Genomic DNA, 20,995 nt, shown 5'->3' on the forward strand with positions numbered 1-20,995 from the left:
AGGGCTGGGTGGTTTCATTGACACCACATGACTATTCTAACCTCTGATGTTTACCCCTCTTTGGCCAACTCTTCCTTCATCTCATTTAAACTACAGTCATACTTAGTTTGTCAGCCCATCCAAGTGCCTTGAGCACTCACCAGGCCCTCATGGGAGAACACACTGTACCATGCTTCCCACATGTTGGGTGGGACCTGCGAGGAGAGCCGGGTGGAACTCTTGTTTGTACCATGTTCTGTATGGCCAGCATCCCAGATAGTCCTTGATAGTCTGTGAACCTCACCCAGTCCCAAACTCCACCGGCCTGTTTCCTCCCAACTCCTCAGTCATTTTCAACTGCAACAGGCCACTCCCTTTCAAACTACAAGTTTGTGCGTGTCTCTCCTTCCTCAGCTTAACGTCTGTGGGGATTACAATGAGCTGAGGGGCACTCGCTCCATCTCTGTACTCACACATGTCCTGACCCATCATCACATGCAGGCTTTATCCGTACACAAACACCATGCCAAGGCCTCCTTGGGGCCCTTCCACTTTATTAGCTCTGGTGGCACTTCGTGATGCGGTGGAAAGTCCTTTTCTCTGCACAGCCTTGCACCTCAGGTCCCAGGCTAAACAGACTTCCTGCTCTCCGTTCAAACTGAACCCTGTGCTCTCCTCTCTGATGCTCAGCGATATTTGTGCTCCTTCCCCGGGCTGGAGGCACACAGCTGCACCGTGAGCTCGACTCAGTGTCTAGCATCGCTCTGAACTTTGAGATGGAGGGAGGGGGCACATACAGTAGGATCTGAGGACCCACAGAACTCTGTTGGATTAGGGCCTGGGTGCTGAGCACCCCCAAATCCTAAGTAAATTTCTGTCAGCCTCATTTTCTTGTTTGCATGACCCTCCTAGGGTCAGTTAAATGGTAGGAAATACAGGATACAGTGAATTCCTCTGTGAGGACCCCATCCATGTGTGTAATATCTCAAGTTCTGTGTGTCTCCATTGCTCAGTGAAGGAAGAATATGGGCACACATCCAGTAGATAAGGGGGTGCTGTATCATGCCAGGGGCACATGGTGACATGAAGCTTATCTGAAGCTACATAGATGGGATGGTTTAGCCCAGAATCCCTGCAGAGGCTGGCCCTTTTCCTGGGCTATCCAAGGGCCCCAACATTGCTGCTCCTTCAGGGGACCCATCTCAGTCACCTGTACTTACTGCCTGACTTGGGCTAGACCCTTCCGGTTCCAGAATCACTGGCTCTAGAAACTCACATTTATGTCCCTGTATGGACATCTCCATACAAACAAGCATGGGTGTGCACCAACCTAAAAATGCAGGGGAATCCAAGCTTCTGAAGTCCTGGAATGTGTCCGCCATCACTTTGTGCAGAGGCAGCTGGGACCGTCTTCCTTTTGCTGCATTGTACTGCACTGTTGCTCAATGGCTCTCCAGGTTCCCTGCAGCTCTGCTCAGTAGCTGCCTTCCCAGGGCATGGCTACCTTCCTCCTCTCTGCTTGCCAGCCCAGATCCATCCCTACCCATCCCTGCCTATGCCACAAGAAAGAGATGACAACTCTGTTTGTAGAACAAAGAACACCAGAGCCAGGGGTGGGAACTTTGAACATTTCACATCACGGGACCATTCTTAAAAGACTGTTCTGCAACCTCAGTGGCCCCGAAGTGGGGTCTGAGCTGGATCGTGAGACACTTGACTCCTCTGCAGGGCACATGAGACAGCTTCCTCTCCTGGTTCTGAAATGGACTCCTGGCATCATGCAGAGTGACATGGACCAGGAAGCTGCCTATGGCTTCTTCTTGCTGGGTGGCCTGTGCGTGGGGTAGGGTTGAGCCTCGTGTGTAGACTGCTGGGGACCCAGGAAATTGTGGGTTGCAGGTCCTGCCGCTGGTATGGGGGCAATGTTGGCTTCCAGCTTGCTCTGGGCTTGTGCTATAGGCCTCTACATGGACTAGTTAAAACTGGACTGGACATGGAATTGGTGCCTGAGGCAGCCAGTACAGAAGGCCCTGATGAAGCAAGGCTGTCAGGACTGGCTGCAGCTGAAGACTGGGACATTAAAACCTGACCCTTCAGAAAGAAAAAGAAACATTCTGCAAGGTTTCCTTGGATTTAAAAGTCACCATGAGGGCTGAGAGCTTTAGGAGCCTGGGTGATGCTCCCAGAGGCAGCAGCCTCACACTGAAAGGTAGCTAGCTAGGAGCTAGCTTAGTTAAGGGGTCCTATAAGAAGAGCTGTGCTGAGGGACAGTTGAAGAAAAGTAGGAAATTCCCAAAATCGAGCTTCTTGGAAGCTGGTTGGGAATAGTACTCCTGCCCCTTGGCAACTAGCATCTCCTACCCCGCCCTTCCCCGTGGGAGGCAGCAGTCTCTCACCCCATGAGAGTTGGTGCACAGTCACTCTGTTGTCACAACAACTGTCATTTAAGCAAATTATCTAGGTACTTGCGAACGGTTCCCTCTAGCACAGGAACTCATACCTGCTTCCTAAGACTGTGACCATGACCCAAGGGCCCAGCGTTACAAGATGGTTAAAGAGGGATTTAGACACAGTGCACCCCAGGGAATAGGGGTGGCTGTTTCTGTGTCCTTTGCTGAACTCTTTGTGCTGCTAAGTATGCAAAGATGGCAGTAAGCAGAAGGGCTGTGTGCTGTGGGTTCCTTCTCTCTGTGATTGAGGTCTAGCCAACCTCAAGAAACTACAGCCATGTTTACTTTCAAACGCTACCTCAGAGTTTCCAAGCTATGTGACAACCACAGCCCAAACATTCTCAGGGCAGGCCCGGGCAGTGTCTGGGTGGGGTCTGGGAGTCACAGGAGGGGCCCAGAGCCAAGTGGAGCCTGAGGTGGAGGGAGGGAGGGAGGGCTGGGTGGGGCTGGACCTGTGTACACAACCACACCTACTATCGGGCAGTAGCTGTGTCCATCACTGAGCAGAGGCCAACTAGTGTTTCTTCATCTCCCTGGGAAAAGCAGCAGACAGAATGGCCTGGTGGAAAGCCTGGGTAAGTTGAAATGGTCTGGGGAGATGGGTCCCTAGTCCTTGTTGGGAGTGTGGAGGACACCGAAAAAGTAAAGGCTGAACCTGCTAGGCCAAGTCCCGGTGAGGAAACTGGGAGGAAAACCCTATCCATGCCTAGAAAAGTTAAGGTTTGAAAGGTAAGACAGTTAAAAATAAAACAAGAACATTTTTTTAAAAAAAAAAATTTTTTTTTAACTGCAAAGAGAAAGCTAAAGGATTTGAGAGTCCAGAGGGAGACTTCTGTAAGGGAAAAGCCACTTTAGTGCCTCTGTGGATGTGTGCAATGCGGGAGTTTGTGCTTGGAGAGACTCTAGCAGGCTGTTCCTTGCAGAAGTAGCAGTGTGTGAAAGGCGCTCGGGGGCCCAGGAGGTTGACTCTGGAAAACATTGCCCTGTTTGAGCATTTGAATGTTCAGATGGGTTGGATCTAGGTCTGGAGAAGGATCCCGGACGGAAGGAACATCAAGGGACTTGAATGAAGGCTACATGTGCTATGCACCTTCCTCGTCCCAGCTGGAGCACGCTCAGAGGGAAAAGCTGAGGTTCTGGGACACCAGGTAGCTTGCTCAGGTCCCTCGGACAGCTTAGACTAGAGAAAGTCCAAAGTCTCTGCACAACCCCTGGGCTCCTTATAGGCAGAAGATCCAAGTTGGCCCAGCTTCAGGAAAATCTTTGTTGCTGTGATACCACCCAGAGAGAAGCTGTAGGTGTAGATGCCCGGGGGTCTCTGGACAGATAGGACAGAATAGAAGGCAGGAAGAGATGAGCTATCATCTTGACCCTCAGAGGAAAACAGCCTGAGCAGTAGCTGTATATAGTTTCACAGCAGCTGCTAGCAATATGCCTTGTGCAGGTGCGCACAGCAGGGATCTGAGTGTTGGGCAGTTCCTACAGTCAGATGCTGGCCAAAATAGCCTGATTCTAGGCCCTGCACTCCATAGGGCAGGGGCAGGGGCCATCCTCTTGGAGACCTGATTGGATTGGCAAGATGATGTTGGTACTCTCAGAACCTTCTGTATGGATGGGGACACTCCTGTCGGCATCTCTCACCACTGTCACTGGAACCTCACAGCAAGTCTGTAGGATGGTTGGCTTTACACACAAGGGAGGAAATGGAGACTCCAGTACCACAGCTGCCACACTAGTAAGGGTTTAGGTCTGGGCAGCCTGGGTCCAGATGCACTCAGTCATCCAGGATCTCTGACCCTTGGGAGAGCAGACTCAGGGCAGCAAGGCCTCTGTATCTGTCCAGGCTGCCAGTGAGGACCAAATGTCCCCTGAGTACAAAGTTGGATTAAATACAGAACTGGAGAGGTCAAAAGTGTGACAGAGAGTGCCTATCTTCAAAACAGGTTCTCCCTTTGTGGCCTTCTTGAGGAGTTAGCCAGTGAAGAGATCAGACAAAAGTATGCCAGATCCTGCATGCCCATGACAGATGGTGTTCTAGACACAGCATCCAGGACTGCCTGCATTGCCTTTTTCCTGGGAGTGTGATGGTCTGGACTCACTGGCCTCAGGGTAGCTCCATCAGAAGCCTGAGGCTGACATGGAAGCTGGGATAGATGCCTCCTAATCTCCACCCTAGGCAGTGTCCCATCCTTGGCACCCAGAACGCCGATCTCTTTCTATAGAACTTTAGCAAGGGAAGAGAGACAGGCTTCTCAGTGTGGTGATATCTGAGCCACCCCTGGAGCTGCTGACAAATACAGGTCCCTGAATGGTATGGGGGACACTCCTCAATGACTAAGCTTCTGACACTTCTTCGGATTAGGCAGAGAAACTAGGAAGTGAGAACTTAAACACTGCCCACCCCACACCCCTCAGAAAACCCACATGTCTAGGGGTGAGGCTCTCTGCAGTGAAACATTCCAATAAAACCCAGTGTCTGGAAAAGTGTGAATCATCTGAAGAGTGGGAGAGGTAGACAGAGCTTAGGTTGTGAACCAGGCTGTGGGTGAAGTGCCAGCTTACTAGCCAAGCCACCAAGCCCAGGCTCCTAATACGACTGCTGGAGAAGGTGGCAGGCTGAGCAACATGTTTAATGCACTTTACAGAGAATGCTCAAGTAGACTTCTAGTAGTAGCAGTGCGTGACCTCAGAAGCAAGGAGTGTGTGTGTGTGTGTGTGTGTGTGTGTGTCAGCATTTGGCTCACTGGAGAAACTTTCCCTAGGAATTATTTCTAACAGTTCCTGTTATAAAATACGGTGCAATAAATGTGAAGGGAAACTCTATTTCTGGACACGTGAAAATCAACCAAAGGACACAGAAAGATGCCTTGTTCCTTTCTCAGAAGCAGGACCCTTATGGAGGTGGGGACCTGTTGTGTATTTTCAGGGTCTAACCTGAGGCTTGAGGGGGAGGATGGATAGACAATCAGTGTAGGGAGAAAAGGAAAGGTAGGTGGAGGATACTTGAAAGGAAACTAAGAGAAAAGGAGGCAAACGGGGGAGGAGAGGAGACGGAAAGAAGGAAGCAGGACAAAGGCGAAGGGCAGGCAGGTGGGTGTAAGGACAATGCAGCCTGGGTAGAGCATTGGTGAATGGTTGAGCGAACGTGTGAGGTGGAAAGCAGGTGGGTGAATGGGGGACAACAGAAGAGCTGTGTGAGCAAGTGGGTGAACGACCAGAGGGGTTTGACTAAACTCTCCATCTGAGGGACCCAGGTCTCACCCACTCAACCCTACTCCTAATTCCCTCCACTCTTCACCACCCCTCCCCCTAAAACACACAGGGTCCTGCACCCTAAGCATCTGATAAATTATGCAGAGCACACAGGTAAGTGGCCTTTGCACTGGCCCTGGATTGGAAGCTTGTAAGACGAGGGTCTGGGTACTTTGGTTATCAAGTTTATTCCATAATCCATAGAACATCCTGTAGTTCTCTCTAAACTTAACCCTCTGCCCAATATGATCCCATGGTCTTGCAAACCACCTGAGCTTTGGGGATGCTCAGCGTGTCTCCTGGTCCTCTGAAATATCCATACCTCACCCTCACCATGGGAAAGACTAGAATAGACTTAGAGCCTTCCTCACAAGCAAAAAAAAAAAAAAAATCCAGATGCCACATCTAGACACAGAGCCACTCCTTGTGAGTTTATTTCCACCCATCCTGCTGTACACGGTGCTGATGAGAACTGTGTGACCAGTCGGCTATCTGCCCTCAGCCAATAGGTAATTTCCTTTTATAAGCTCTGGTCCCAGTTGCACCAGTCTATTAGTTGGAGTACCCAGTCACACCCTGCAAGGCTCCATCTGGTCTCAGAGCCCAGGGGAAGTCCTTAGCTTAACAAAGTGGACTACATGGTAAGCCAGGAGGTTCCCCTACCTTTCCTGTATTTTCCAGCATGAGCAGGCCTGTTTATCTTGCAGGTTGAACAGGAGGGCGTCAGTGTGAAGGGTAGTTCTCACTTCAACCCAGACCCTGATGCAGAGACCCTCTACAAAGCCATGAAGGGGATTGGTGAGTTACCACCCATGGCCTGGCCGCTGGGGCTTCACATCCCACATCCTCAGAAAGTGGATGCCAAGGACAGTCAGGCATAGACGGGGCCCCCATTTTACTGAGTGACTTAGTTACACACCGGCTCTGAGGTGGGTGACTGTTCCTTCCCAAGTGACAATGACAGGGAAGGCCATCATCAGTCTGAAGTCTCTCACTTGTAAAATGGCTGCCAGGACTCTGGACTCGATGGTTCCTTTCTGCTTCATAAACACACACTTCCCAATCCATCAGAGGAAGATGGATTGGCACCAGGCCCACTGTGGGCATGGGATGGGAGTTTAGGTGTGGTGTTGAGGCCAGGGCAATCAGCCACATGGATCCTGAGCTTGTCCTCTCCCCCACGCTAGCTGACCAGACAGCCAGCTGCTTCCCACACCTCACAGGAGCGTGGGTGGGAAGGGACCGGTTTACCCTAGAATTTGGTCTCACTCCAGGTAGGAGTCACCTCTCAGCTGGCTCTGCCCAGTGAGTCAGGACACTAAAGAGAACTGCCGTGCCTAGAGTGGCCTAGACCACATCCTCACACCCACTGTTTCCATGAAAACTTTACTGTTATCCCCACTTCTAATATGAACAAATGCAGGCTCCAGGAAATGAGCCTTCTTGTCTATGACATACAAGGGAGACTCTCAGACCCAATGGTCTAGACTTCTCTATGATATTCCTCTAATGTGACCAACACAAGGGAAAGACTTAAGATATCTCCCTTGGGCATGCTTCAAAGATCCACAGTTGTTGTCCAAAGCTCCCTGCCCTTGGTTGCTATGCTATGAAGTCAAGCCTGAGCCATACCCAACACTATGTAAGTTGGAGATGGGGAACCAAGAGGTTCACTACCTGGATGTCTTCTTTACACCATGGAAATTGGACATTTGCAGCTCGCCCCCCTTCAGTCTTTTCTGATGCCCGCCTCACCCCCCAGAGGTAGAAGGGATTCTCATACTGTACACTCCTACAGGAACCAATGAGCAGGCCATCATAGACGTGCTCACCAAGAGGAGCAATGTGCAGAGGCAGCAGATTGCCAAGTCCTTCAAGGCTCAGTTTGGAAAGGTAAGCAGGTTGGGGGCCAAAGACCGGACAGTTCCTCCCAGGATGGAAATGTGTGCATAGGGCATATTGCATTAAAACAATACTTCCATTCATTTGTGGTCAAGTTTCCCTGGCTGTTCTGTTTTTTGTTTTTTGTTTTTTGTTTTTTTTCTGCAAGAGCCATTTATAGCTCCCAAGCCCCAGTGTGGCATTAGCGTTGCACGGTCTAGCCCCATTTCTTCCCTGTTCTCTCTCCAGCTTTGCTGTGCCACTACTTGAACTGACCTTTCACTTCCCTGCTCCCTGGCAACACCTGGCTCACTTCTGTTTCACAGCACAGACACACGCTTCTCACAGGCGAGTTACTTGTGTGTTCCTCTCCTGCCTCTGGATACTCTAGGGGCACTTTGGCTGCTCCCAGCCCTTAGCACAGAACCCGGAGTTCGGAGGCGCACAGTGAATGCCAGAGGTTTGTGCATAGGCATGTGGGTGCCTGGAGTCTCCCCATTTGCTCACAGATTTAACACAAAAGCATCAATGATGAAGTTTAGTGTCCCCAAGTGAAGCCATATGTAACTCGTTTCCCCTCCAAGCTACACATTATCCTCCGAGTTCAACATCAGAGAGGTTGGGTAATTTCCTAAGACTCCAGAGCTCTTAAGTGACAGTCTGACAGCCCTGTACAAATCAGCTGGGTGTGACCTAGTGGCTTCTTGTAGTTGTGTGTGCCCTCAGGAAGAGTCAGGTTGAGACAGAATCTTGGAATCTCTTTCCTTCTCTCTCTTCCTCCTCTCTCTCCAACCCCCTCTTTCCCTCTCCTCACTGAATCATGTAATAAGGTAAGCATGGTGCTGCCACCCTCTGAGCTTGCAGTCCCGAAAGCAATGGCAATCCTATTTTCCTGAGTTTAGAATGTGCCCAGTACTGGACTGTGTGCTGAGCTGTCACATGTCTGTGTCATCACACCAACAGGACAGAGTCCATGTGGGAAGGAAGAAAGAGTCCTCAGGCCAACCTTCACCGGCTGCCTGCACTGCAGTGGGCTTAGAAGATAAGTCATCTCAACCTTTCTTTCTGCCTGTCTTAGGACCTCACTGAGACCTTAAAGTCAGAGCTGAGTGGCAAATTTGAGAGACTCATCGTGGCCCTCATGTACCCGCCATACAGCTACGAAGCCAAGGAGCTGCACGATGCCATGAAGGTACTCCATTTTGCCATAAATCAGAATGGCCACCTGGGCCCGACTGACCTAATGAGCTTGCAACCTGCTCCAACAGCCACCCAGCAGTGGGGCTGACCAGTCACAATGAAGGTCTAGATCAGTACTTCTTAGAATAGGGTTGGACCAGCAGGAGTGCAGGGGAATCGAAAATCCGAGCACTGCCCCTTGGCCATCCTTTGCTTCATCATTCCTGTTACTCTCACAGATTAGGTGGTACTGGAGACCCAGAAGCCACAACATGCCCACTAAAAGGATACTCAGTACAATCTATGCCAGGCATTTTACAGCTGTGACCTCTAAGGCCACCTTCAGGGTAGGCTTGCCTCATTATCCTCACTAACGGATGACAGTGCTTAAGGGTGGGAAGGTGGAGCCACCTAGGTGAGACCACCCAGCTAAGGAAGGAGAGCTGAGGTAGCTTAGCTGTCCTAAGAAACAATGGCGGGGATTCAATATCACCCTCCAACAGAAGAGGGCAGAAGAGGCAGTGGCCATAGCTTCTTAGAAGATAGCACAGGTGGAGCAGGAGACCAAGGGCAGAGCACTCCAGAACACAGAGGTCTCTGTCCCCAGGGTTTAGGAACCAAAGAAGGAGTCATCATTGAGATCCTGGCTTCTCGGACCAAGAACCAGCTGAGAGAGATAATGAAGGCATATGAGGAAGGTAAGGGGTTGCAAAGATGGTGGGGTGGAAACCTAGACATGGCCTACGTTTTGGCAACCTGATAGGGAAAAGGAGTCAGGCAGTTCCCAAGGGAACTCAGCCAGAGTGGAAAGGAGCCTTTGGAAGGTCTTCTGAGATAAGTCCAAGTGCCCACGGGTGCCAAATCCTGTGCCCAACAGTGACTGAGCATGGCTCAGACATGGGGAGAGTGATGTGTGCCCAGATAAGCTCATGTCCCTTAATGCTGTGGCAGTGCTGGGGAACGGAGGCAGCAGTGGACAAGAGTACTTGTTGGCTGTACATGGGTTGACCCAGAACACTAGAGAGGGTCATCTGCCAGGGCCCCATTATGCTAGGGGAGCCCCACTGGCCAACTCTCCTATACAGTGCATAGCCTTCCAGGCAAGCAAAGGCCAGCCAGTCCTCCATGCTGTGCTTCTGGCCAAGGGAGTCTAAAGGCTCTGGCTTTGCTCAACTTGGCAATAAAATAGTCTCAATCTGCAGGCTCTGGTCTGGCTCTCTGGCCTGATCTATTTCTCTCTCTCTAGCTTGCTTGCACATTTATGTCAACATCTGAATGATTACCTAGATAGATGTCTGCCAACTTGGACATCTAAATGGGGTGTACACCTTCTGTACCAAGAACTTGTCCGCCCATGGGGAGAAGTGTGGGAAGCAGGTCTGGAGGAAGGAAGTGGACCCTGACAGGCCCTGGGTCACTCACTGTCCATTACCTCTGGTTCTGTTTTTCTGCAGACTATGGATCTACCCTGGAAGAAGACATCCAAGGAGACACGAGTGGCTATCTGGAGCGGATTCTGGTGTGTCTCCTGCAGGTAACGCAATCCAGATTCCAGAACTCTGTGGCTTAGAAATCCAAAGAGAGCCATCCCAGCACAGCCCTTGATCGTGACTCCCAGTGAGGGCTGGGCTATGGGGAAACCCAGCCATCTGGGAGCGCCATCTGTGTCTCAGCACAAAAGGAGGGTCCTCCCTGAAAGCCTCATGCCTCTCTTTCCTTATCCTAGTGGGCTCTGCTCACTAGTGTGGCTCGCTGAATCCACCATTCCAATGAAGTAGCTCATCTACTTTCGTGGTACAAATGCCAACAGTGAGGCATGGTGAGGATGGCTGGCTTTCAGGTCTCATGGACCAGAAGCAATAGCCTTTTCCTACCTGCCCTCTATACCCCACTGTCCCCTCAGCCCAGTGTTCTGAGTCCTGACCTGCCTTACAGAGTGATTTTCTCTGATCCTAGGGCAGCAGAGATGATGTGAGTGGCTTTGTGGATCCAGGACTGGTCCTCCAAGATGCACAGGTAAAACGGTACCTTGACCTTACCACCGGAACTCTGAGCTTTATGGTCCCCTTTGCCAAGGAGAGCTTTCTTTAATATAGACCCGTCTCTGCAGCCTCCACCATGTGTTGACTAAGAAGGAAAGCAGGATACCTGGGAAACTCAATGGAAGAAAAGGAAAAATGGAGAAGCTGGGAAGGGAGGATCTAAGGCTGTCAGGCAGAGCGAGCCTCCCTGAGCCCAGAGCTTGCTCATGTGCACATCTCTGTGTATCTATTGGTAGAGTTCTTGTTACTCAGTGCTCCCAGAGACAATGGGGGAAGGAGAATTTTCTAAAGTAGCTGATGGCCCAGGACAGAGGAGAGCCAACACTATTAGAGGAACAGGAGTTCAGGACAGTGAGCCACCATGTTGGGCTCACTGATGGTAGGCTAGAATTCTCTCTCACCTCCACCTCCTCCTGTCCCAATTCTAGGCCCTGCATGAAGCGGGTGAGAAGATTATGGGGACCGACGAGATGAAGTTCATCACTATCCTGTGCACACGCAGTGCCACTCACCTGATGAGAGGTACAGGGCAGAAGTGAGACACACAGCGGTGCGTGGCTGCCCTAGCCACGTGGCCTCTGCCTTTGTGTGGAAGGTCTGATATGTATAGTCTTAAGCAGCTTAGACTTGGGGAGAGAGCCATGGAGACCTTGACTCTTCCCCATGTGCCAAGATGGAGGCAGAGATGTGCTCATACTGCACTCAGGTGCAGCGCGTAATCTATGTATCCCTTACGTGGATGCTTCTCTCCATAGTGTTCGAGGAATATGAAAAAATTGCCAACAAGTGCATTGAAGATAGCATCAAGAGTGAGACCCATGGTTCGCTGGAGGAGGCCATGCTCACTGTGGGTAAGAAAGGGGCTTGGCTCTCAGCACATTTGTATCCACAGCCCAGGAAAGTGGCAGCAGATGACTGGATCTCTGTAATTCAAAGAGCGTCCTCAACTCCCAATGCTCTAAACCCATACCTTTCAGCCCACATCCCTGGGACAACACCTCAAAAGTCTCAGTGTAGCCTGCCAGGAACTATTCTTGGTGTTGTCTATTCAATCCCCTGTGTGTGTGTGTGTGTGTGTGTGTGTGTGTGTGTGTGTGTGTGTGTGTCTGTGTGTCTGTGTGTCTGTGTGTCTGTGTGTGTCTGTGTACACATGAGTGTTACCTCAGTGACTCCAGGCCCAGGGCCCAGGCCTAACCCCAGACACTACTCAGAGAGCATTCTGCTTCTGCTTCTGTAGCCCTGTTCAAAGCTTCCTTTTGGGGCCTAATCCAGGTACAAGCCCCGACCTTAGTTGCTAACTGAAGAAATGATAGTGTATAATTTGAGTCCAAACCAAGAAGAACTTAGAAACCTTTTCCCACAGCAGAAGACCGGATGCATGTACAGTAACCTGTCCATAGCATGTCTTGGGTATAAAGTTGAAACCGTATGGGAAGACTCGCAGTCGAGCAGACACTAGAGCCAGGCAGAAGGACTACCCCTATACCACCTTACATAATGGAGCTGAGATGAGGGCTTCAAGGCCAGGCACTTACCTCTACCCCAGGCTTGCCTCTGTGTGGAGGCCAGTAACCAAGGCCTCCTCCCTCTATCCCTATGTCTCCAGTGGCTATTAACATCTGAGGGGTCCTGGCCAGCTTTGATGACTGTGGTAAAGATTATTCAGTTTATCAGTTTATTCTATGTTGCAAAAGCTAGACACTCCCTCTGCTGTCACCTAGAACTCTACCCATCAACCCTAAATAATAATGCCTCCTAAACGGCAAAGGTGTGCAGGAAGGGCCCCACTGTGATGGGCAGTTCTTGGTCCTTCTCTTCTTAAAGCCTCAGTCACTCTCATGTCACAAGTGTGTCAGAGGTTGAGTAACAAAGTCATACAGTATCAAGAAAGACTTTATACACATTCCTACCTCCCACAAAGCCCATGTGCCCAGCCTTGGGTTAATACCATCTCCCAATGCAGATGCTACAGTCCAGGAAAGATACATCTATGGAGAAGAAAATTTGGGGTCCACACTCCAGACCAGGAATTTCTGGTGCCTTAGTCCTTAAAGCTAAGCTTCTTTGGTTACATGAAAATTCAAGATGTGGGTTCCCACTCACAGGGTACTCTGAGACCCATAGCCATTGTTCTGTGGCAATCTATGTGCAGTTGAGTAGCCAAATTCTTAAAGAAGATGCTTCCTGGATGTGACAGCTTAGCAACGTCCTCTAGCAGACCTGACTTGGTGACTTCAGATGAGCCCCACAGGTGCCCAGTGCATTCACATCTCACCCTTTTCCCTGGCTGTTCTGGGCTTTTGGAGCTGTGCCCACTCCCCTAGGCTCTGCCCTTGCCCTACTCTCTGCCTCACACAAAGCCTTTGTTTTGGAGCTAGGTGGCACACAAAGAAACATGCCAACCCTTACACAATACTAACCCTCAACGCCCACAGGAACACATAAACAAATACAAGTGTATGCCACACAGCCTGCACCCTCCTAACATTAATAGAGTTTTCCTGTTTGCCAGTGAAATGCACCCGGAACGTCCACAGCTACTTTGCAGAGAGACTCTACTATGCCATGAAGGTAACTGTCCTGGTTGCTGCCTCCTCTGTAGTCAGCACTATATGATGTCAGATGTATAACAGGGGAACTCAGAGTCCCTGCCATCTGAACACTGGACTCTCTCTTGGTCTAATCTCTCGTGCGTCAGAAAGACTTGCTTTATTAGAGGCCCAACTAAGCCTTGGGAAGGGAAATCACAGTCCCTGAAGGTACATTTGAGCAGGTTCATTGAAGACTCACAGAACCTTGACAACAACTCTTTATAGTCCATATCACCATTGCCATCTGAAGTGTGGTGTGTCTAAGGCTTGTGCAAGGCCACACCCCTTCTAAGTGGTGGAGCCATGCATTGATCTCAGACCCATCAGCTTGTGCTTTTTATTGTCCTGTATCTCCTCATTGAAGACAATAGGCAAGCATGGCTAGAATCCCAACCCCCTTGACATGGACAGACTCTGGGGACATTGTCCCAATTGGCATGTCAATTTTCCTACTCATGGTCAGGTGCTGACTTCAGATTTCCTCTTGCCTATAAGGCTTCCCTGGTTTCAGAAATAGATGATCATGCTGTTCTTCCTGAGTAGATTTGAGGGTATCTCGAACTAAACTGGAAGAGAGGCATTTAAAGTAATTCTCAGGGACTAATGTCAGTGCCCAGCTTCTCTAGTAATGATGCTGGCACCATCTAATGTGAGAGTCATACCATCAGCCCCAAGCCCTCTGGACACATCTGCCCCATGAAGGAGAGAGAGTGCTATTTCCTTGGTTATGAAGCACCGTATGACTCAAGACCAGGCAGGGATGACAGAGAAAGCTGGAAGATGCTGCTCATGAAACAGCCACTTGAGTGACATTACAGTGATGCTGCTCAAATAAGAAGTCTTCCTGGAGTAGTGAGTGTTTTCTGACTAGAGTCTGATGCAGTAAATCAAATGCATACCACAACACCAGGCATTGGGCTTCTAATAAGACAAGGCACTGCCACCGAATGAGGAAATTGAGAAAGAGGAGCTCTTTGTCATGGGCTGTGGATACAGCTCCCTTCTAGAGCACTTGCCCAGCATGCTCAAGTTCTTGGGTTCAATCTTAGCACCATCAAAGAATAGAATTTTGGGAAAAGAAAACAAACCTGTGTCACAAAAGTCCCCCTCTTGGTGTGCTCCCCACTGAAACAGAGGCCCATCCCTGCACTTCTAGCTCTTTATAAAACCCTACACAGGTTGGTTCATCCTTACGGAGGTAGACAGACAATGTGAAACACGATGGCTGACTGTCACTGTCTTATGCAGGGAGCAGGGACACGTGATGGAACGCTGATAAGGAACATTGTTTCCAGGAGTGAGATTGACTTGAATCTTATCAAGGGTCAGTTTAAGAAGATGTATGGCAAGACTCTCAGCAGCATGATCATGGTAAGGCACAGGTTCTCAACTGTACTGCTGCCAGCTTGTGACACAGACATTCCTGGGATGTGAGATGACATGACTGATGTCCCAGATGACCATCCCTTCCCCGTGGGCATCTCACACTTGCACCAGTTACCAGATGGCACACACAGAGACCAGGAAGGAGAGACACGTAACTATGGGTGTATCAGGGGAGCATGTGGAGACTAAAGAAGCACAGAGGGCTGCCCTTATCCCAGAAAGTGGCTTTGCATTTGAGCTATGGAATATACCAACACCTTGCAAAAGGAACCATTTCTGAAGGGACAAAGAGAGAAAGTAGTTTCATAGAAATCAGGGGCCCCTTTTCAGTCCTACATCTAAGTAGTCCAAGTAAGGAAATTTTAGGCTCCAGTGGATTGCCTACCTACATTCCAATTAGTGAAATCCCGGTGTATTAAGTGCATAGGGAGGGAACCCTGCTAGGACTGAGACAGCCTGTCTGCAGATTTCATTTCATTAACTATTTTATTGCCAGAAGTCAAAGCATGGCAAGAATATCCCTTAGCTACTCAGTCAAGTGGCTAGTTCTTCCACCAGGGTGGATTGTTGACGAAATTAGATAGGCAACTCATAGTTTACAGTGGACCTCTGCGTTTGCTGGTTCAGACAACCAAAGGCTGAAAACACTAAGGGAAAAAAATGAATCTATACTGAACACACACATGCCTTTTTTCTTGTCAGTATTCCCTGAACAATGTTTATATGTAATATAAATTTACATATTATCTGCATTGTATTAAATATTATGAACAATCTAAAGATTGTTTAAAGTATAGGAGGGTGTGCATAGGTTATAGCCAAGACTAGCAGCATTTCCTCTCAGGGACTTGAACGTATTCAGTTTAGTATTGGTGGGGTCTTGGAACCATTCTCCCATGGACACTGAGGGACAAGTGTTATATTTTTAAAACACTAAGAAGTTTCAGGCAGGATGGCATCAGGGAGGCAGGCAGTAAGATAGAAGAGTTGAAATTATTTTTGTGTTTTAGATTTCACAACCAAGTTGCTCAGGGGATGGGAGATTAAGCACAAGCCAGCCTGGGCTGCCACTAGGTCACCCACATGGTACACCTCATCACAGATGGCATTTTATAGATGAGAGAACATGTCTCACCGAGGTGAAAGCAGAGTCTGTGTATGTTGACAGAGCTGTGCTCCGGACCTGCATGACCCAGTCTGCCCCATGCTCTCTCTATGTCTAGATGTGACTCTGGGCTCCTTACTTTCAGCCTTGGCTCCCTGACATGCAGTAGTGGGTGATGAATATATATGACTCATGTTGAATAAGTGAATGGCTCTGAACTCCTGGGTCCTGAGAGAAGCACCAGAAGGGAGCCTGGGGAAGTTGACTGCATAAGGAAACCACCTGCAAGCCTTCCTTTTCTTAGGGCTTAAGAGTGGATCTGTGTCTGTGACTCATTTCCCTCAACCATCCCATCGGGCTGGACAGAGAATCAAAAGAATAGTCTGAAACAAGGAGGAAAGAGCAATAGCATTGCATAGAACTGTGGCATAGAAACACTTGAAGGGACAGGCCCCACCCAGGGAGCACAACTCTTAGAACAGAAGAGAAAAGCCAACATCATAAAACTCCCTTCTAACCCCCTCCCCACCTTGTGCCTCCTCTCTCTAGGCCGACACCAGTGGTTACTACAAGACTGCCCTGCTGAACCTTGTGGGCACTGACCTCTGAAAATGTCCAAAAAATAGAACAAGGGCAAGAAGTGTGAGCCCAGCCCCTGCAGCTTCAGCCCTGACCATGGGTGGGGGTAGGGGACACCTCATCTGGCTTCTAGTCTTCTGTTTCCCAGTTTCTGATGCTTCTCATCTGATGCTTCTGACCCGGATGATGAGACCAGCCTGGGTTTCCCTTCCACCTCTCCCCTGAGTCATTTCTAGGTATGTGTATACCGCCCACCCTAGCATTACCAGAAACATCAGCATGAAGAAGCTTGCAGTGGCCTGTGGGTCATTCCTTCCCCTTCACACCAAGTCTCCTGGGCACAGGGCACACAGATGCCTTGGCTCCGACCCATCTACTGAGTCAGGGTCTTCAGAGGAACAACCAAGGAACATGGATTTCTAGCAGTTGTCTTAGCTGCTAAGCATCATTATCAGGCAGCCAGTGAGCAGGTGGGAGAGCAGCTCTATGAGAGGACACAGCCGTGGATCTGAGAAAGGGGCGCATAGCTCTGCCAATCGGGGCACTCAACAGAAATTTTTAGGCTCTACGTGGAGGAAAATTCTTACACCATCCTAATAGCACGCATTAGTTTGGATTACAAATCCCCATCCTGACCCAAGTACACTGTGGCCTGAGAGACTCGGGCTTGTCCAGTCATTCCCTCCATGCTGAAGCTTGCAGACTAGGGAGCCACCCAGCCCGAGCATGAATCCCATCCTCTGATCGTGGTCTCCAAGCCTGAAGAACATGACAGAACTCTTCTCAATATTCGTTGGGCTTTCAGAATCATAAACATTTGTACTTTCAAAAAGTGTCTGTGGATTTGTGAGGGGTACATTTGTGTGTACTAGGGTATGTAAATTGGAGTGTGTGTGCACTGGGGTATGTGCATTGGGGTGTGTGCAGTGGGGTGTGTGTACTAGGGGTGTGCACTGGGGGGGGTGTATGCACTGGGTATGTGTACATTGTGGGTGTATGTGCACTGGGTGTGTGTGCACTGGGGTGTGTGTGCATTGAGGGGGGTGTACTGGAGTGTTGTATACTGGGGTGCATGTACTGGAGAGGTGTATGCCCTAGGTGTGTGTACACTGGGTGTATGTGCACTGGGGTGTATGCACTGGGGAGTGTATGCCCTGGGTATGTGTACACTGAGGGTATATGTGCACTGGGAAGTGTGTACTGGGGGATGCGTGCCCTGGGTGTGTGTACACTGGGTGTATGTGCACTGGGGTGTATGCACTGGAGGGTGTATGCCCTGGGTGTGTGTATTCTGTGGGTATGTGTGCACTGGGAAGTGTGTACTGGGGGATGTCTGCACTGGGAAGTGTGCACTGGTGTGTGTAAACTGGGGTGTGTGTATGTACTGGTGATGTGCACTGGGAGGTGTGCACTGGAGGGGTGTGCACTGGGGCATGTATGCACTGGGGTGTTATGCACTGGGGTAGAGGGCATGCTTACTGACTGGAATGTCAGAGGTTGACATCCAGTTGTCTTCTATTTCTTCTCAACCATAATTTTGTTATTTTATTTTGGTTTTTTTTTTCCTCAGGACATGGTTTCTCCATGTAGTCCTGGTTGCCCTGTAACTAGCTGTGCAGACCAGACTGTCCTTGAGCTCAGAGATTTGGCTGCTGGGACTAAAGGTGTGACCCACCAGGCCTGGCTCTCCACCCTAGGTTTTTTGAGATAGCGTCTCTCAGTGATCCTGGAGTTCACTATCTCTATCAAGCTTACTGACATGACAGGTGAGCTCCTTGGACCTGTTTGTCCCCATTCCTCAGTGGTGAGGAGAGGGACACGGAACCCCATGCCCAGCTTTATGTGGGTGCTGAGGATCCCAACTCAAGCCCTCACGCTCGCACAGTGAGCGCTCCCGGGACCAACGTCCCAGCTCAGTCCATGGGTTCTTAGCCGTTATCTGAGAAACGGAGCTTTAGGAAGCAAACCTGTGGGCAGCTCCCTAAGGCAATGCTTGGAGTGACATGTGCCCCATATTGCCCTGGGGACAGGACTTCTAAATGATGATTATTTCCACTCCCCTCCTAGTTTGTGACCCAAATTCTCATATCTCAGGGATAGGTGGGGCATTAAAGTTAGTTAGTCCTATGGCAACCTGCAGCTTTTCTGTAGTCTCTGGTACTCATGCACCCAGGGGTATTCGTTGCTGAAGTTGGTGTATATATAGGGTACACTTGGAAGTATCCATAGATGAGAATTTATTTTTTTTCTTGAATGGTCCTGTCTTTTTTCTGTTACTGTATCTGTAGAGTCCTTTCCAACTAAGCCAAAGTCTGTTGGAAGACCCTGCTATTAAGGGAGCGGTCCACCATGTCCAGACAGCTCCCCGAGCTTGGAGTAAAATGGAGGACTCTCTCTCTCACCTGGGCTTCCTCTTCTCTGCCTGATCTTATCTGGAGAGTGTCTCTAAACACAGGTGCCTAAAGGATGACCCTGCACAGAGCTTCCTGCATGTGCTCATAGTTCAGCCTATAAGCCCTTCCCACCATATGATCAGTAGGTACTGTGTTATGACCCATCAGCCCGTCCTGCCCATAACCCCCAGAACCCTTCTATACCCTACCTTTGAAACATAAAACAGATCTGTCTCCCTGAAACTATCTCCAGAAGTCCTTCCGGCATAGTCTCAGCTGTACAAACCCTGCTCACAGCTCCTGCTCCCTCTGTTCTCATGGGCCAGTGCACAATGCCCCACCCTACCCCAAGGAGATCCACAGTCACACAGTCAGCCTCCTTTATCTTCTCTGAGCACCCTCCCATGTGTTTCTTCTCCAATTCCAGTTTCAGCAGCAAGCCTCCCTCTCCCAGGGTAGCCCTAGCACCCTCTGCTCACTCTGGCCTGTCTTTAGCAAGAATCCTGTTTGGTGACTTTTGTCAGAGTTCCCTTTACCTCTATATCTCCTCTGACCCTTGATTCCAAGTCCTCTTTATTCCTACAGAACTAAGTCAAGTACATGCAAGGTACTTCTCCCTTCATGCAAGCTCTGGAGAGAATCTGGTTTTACAACTTTAGTTGTTACCCACCCTGTTTCTCTGTGACCACAGGTGCTCTGTGCTTACGGTCTAGCCAGGACTCTGTGCCGAGAAAGGTTCGTCCTGGTGCTCTCGCTCTTTAGCTTTCTCAGAGAGCTAACCCATCCCGGAGGCTCTGGTCTCCTATCAAGGTGTGTGACTCCCTTGGAGCTAATTCATTTCCTTCTGTTGCAACATGAGCTGACAGACAAGGGCTGAGCAGGTTCCGGGAAACTGAGCCCAAATCTATGACTGTGGTATAAATCATAGTCTTCTTCCTGTAAGAGCTTTGGAGGGCTTCCAATAACCTTTTAGGGATTCTTTTCTGCTTAAGCAATCCATAGTAAACAACTGTACTGGCAGCCCTGTTACACAGTATTACTGTTCTGATCACATCATTCTCAGAAAAACCAAGTACTGTGCAGGCAAGAGCTTTGCCCTATTCATTTTTTAATATCAAGTATCTGAGTTAGTTACTTTTCTATTTGCTGTAACCAAACACATGACACAAACAACTTAAGACAAGAAATATGTGTTTAGGTCCATGGTTTCAAAGGGTTTGGTCCATGGCTATCTGGTCCGCAGGAACTTGGACAGAGCATCACAGTGGCTGGAGCATTACGTCAGAGAAGGTTCTAGCATCATAGCAAGCAGAGCGAGAGAGGAAGGGGCCAGATATCACCAAAGACCCCCTCCCTGTGACCTACCTCCTCCAGCTCTACCCCATCTCCTGAACTTGCAAGAACCTCCCAAAATGCACTACCAACATAGGACCAGGTTTTCAACACATGAACCCTTGGGGGCAGCTCAAATTCAAACCCAACTATGTCTAACATGCATTTGGCACTCAGTGAATGGTTTCAAAAGAAAGGCAAGTAAAGGTAAAGAACGCGAGAACAGAACATCTCACAGGTATAAAACAGGGCTTTAATGGCCTCAGATTCTCAGGCCTCTCTGTGGGTCCTCAGCCAACCCACACAGTAGCTCAGAGGCAGATCTAAGGGAAGACCGTAGCTGCTCTCATTCGACTGCAAACGGCTTCTAAGTCTGCCACTGTTGGATTGAGAAGACTGTATCAGACCACCAGTCGGGGGAGACTTAAGGGCAGTGACCAGAGCAAGAGCTTGGCACTGGTGTCATGCTGTGGGAAGGGTAAGGCTGGAGTGTTGGCCTTGACCTGCCTGGTTTTTATTCTTTAGCCACAGAAGGACTGTCTTCCTGGAATTTGAATACTTGGCAAGAAATAGAGGGGAAATGAATTTGTGGTCAACAATTTGATGTTACCTGAACTATGCATTCTGTATGATGCCAAGTTGTGGCTGGTCAAGTAAAGTGTTAAGGTGAAGTTTGAACAGCTAAAGGCTGACTCAATACTCCTCAAGCAGACAGGGCAGGAAAGAACATTCCATTCTAGGAAAGGGGAATGCAAACAACAGAAGGGACTGGTCTATCCCAGACATACTAAAGGAATGATGTGTTAGTGCCCACAGAGATGAGAGT

At 49.5% G+C, this 20,995-nt stretch overlaps 1 protein-coding gene across 1 annotated transcript; it reads left to right on the forward strand.

Annotated features, from left to right (window-relative positions):
• The first annotated feature begins 2,886 nt into the window (after positions 1–2,886).
• On the forward strand, positions 2,887–17,276 carry LOC110309220 (annexin A8). The gene is made up of 12 exons (XM_021181738.2): positions 2,887–3,004; positions 6,389–6,479; positions 7,480–7,574; positions 8,641–8,754; positions 9,349–9,439; positions 10,196–10,275; positions 10,698–10,757; positions 11,212–11,305; positions 11,539–11,634; positions 13,296–13,354; positions 14,623–14,745; positions 16,415–17,276. Exons 1-12 carry the CDS (start codon positions 2,984–2,986, stop codon positions 16,472–16,474), a joined length of 984 nt encoding a protein of 327 aa, XP_021037397.1. The 5' UTR covers positions 2,887–2,983; the 3' UTR covers positions 16,475–17,276.
• The last annotated feature ends 3,719 nt before the right edge of the window (positions 17,277–20,995 follow it).

This window comes from Mus caroli, unplaced genomic scaffold (genome assembly GCF_978045245.1).
Source record: "Mus caroli unplaced genomic scaffold, Mus_caroli_1 scaffold_12, whole genome shotgun sequence".
NCBI lineage: Eukaryota > Metazoa > Chordata > Mammalia > Rodentia > Muridae > Mus > Mus caroli.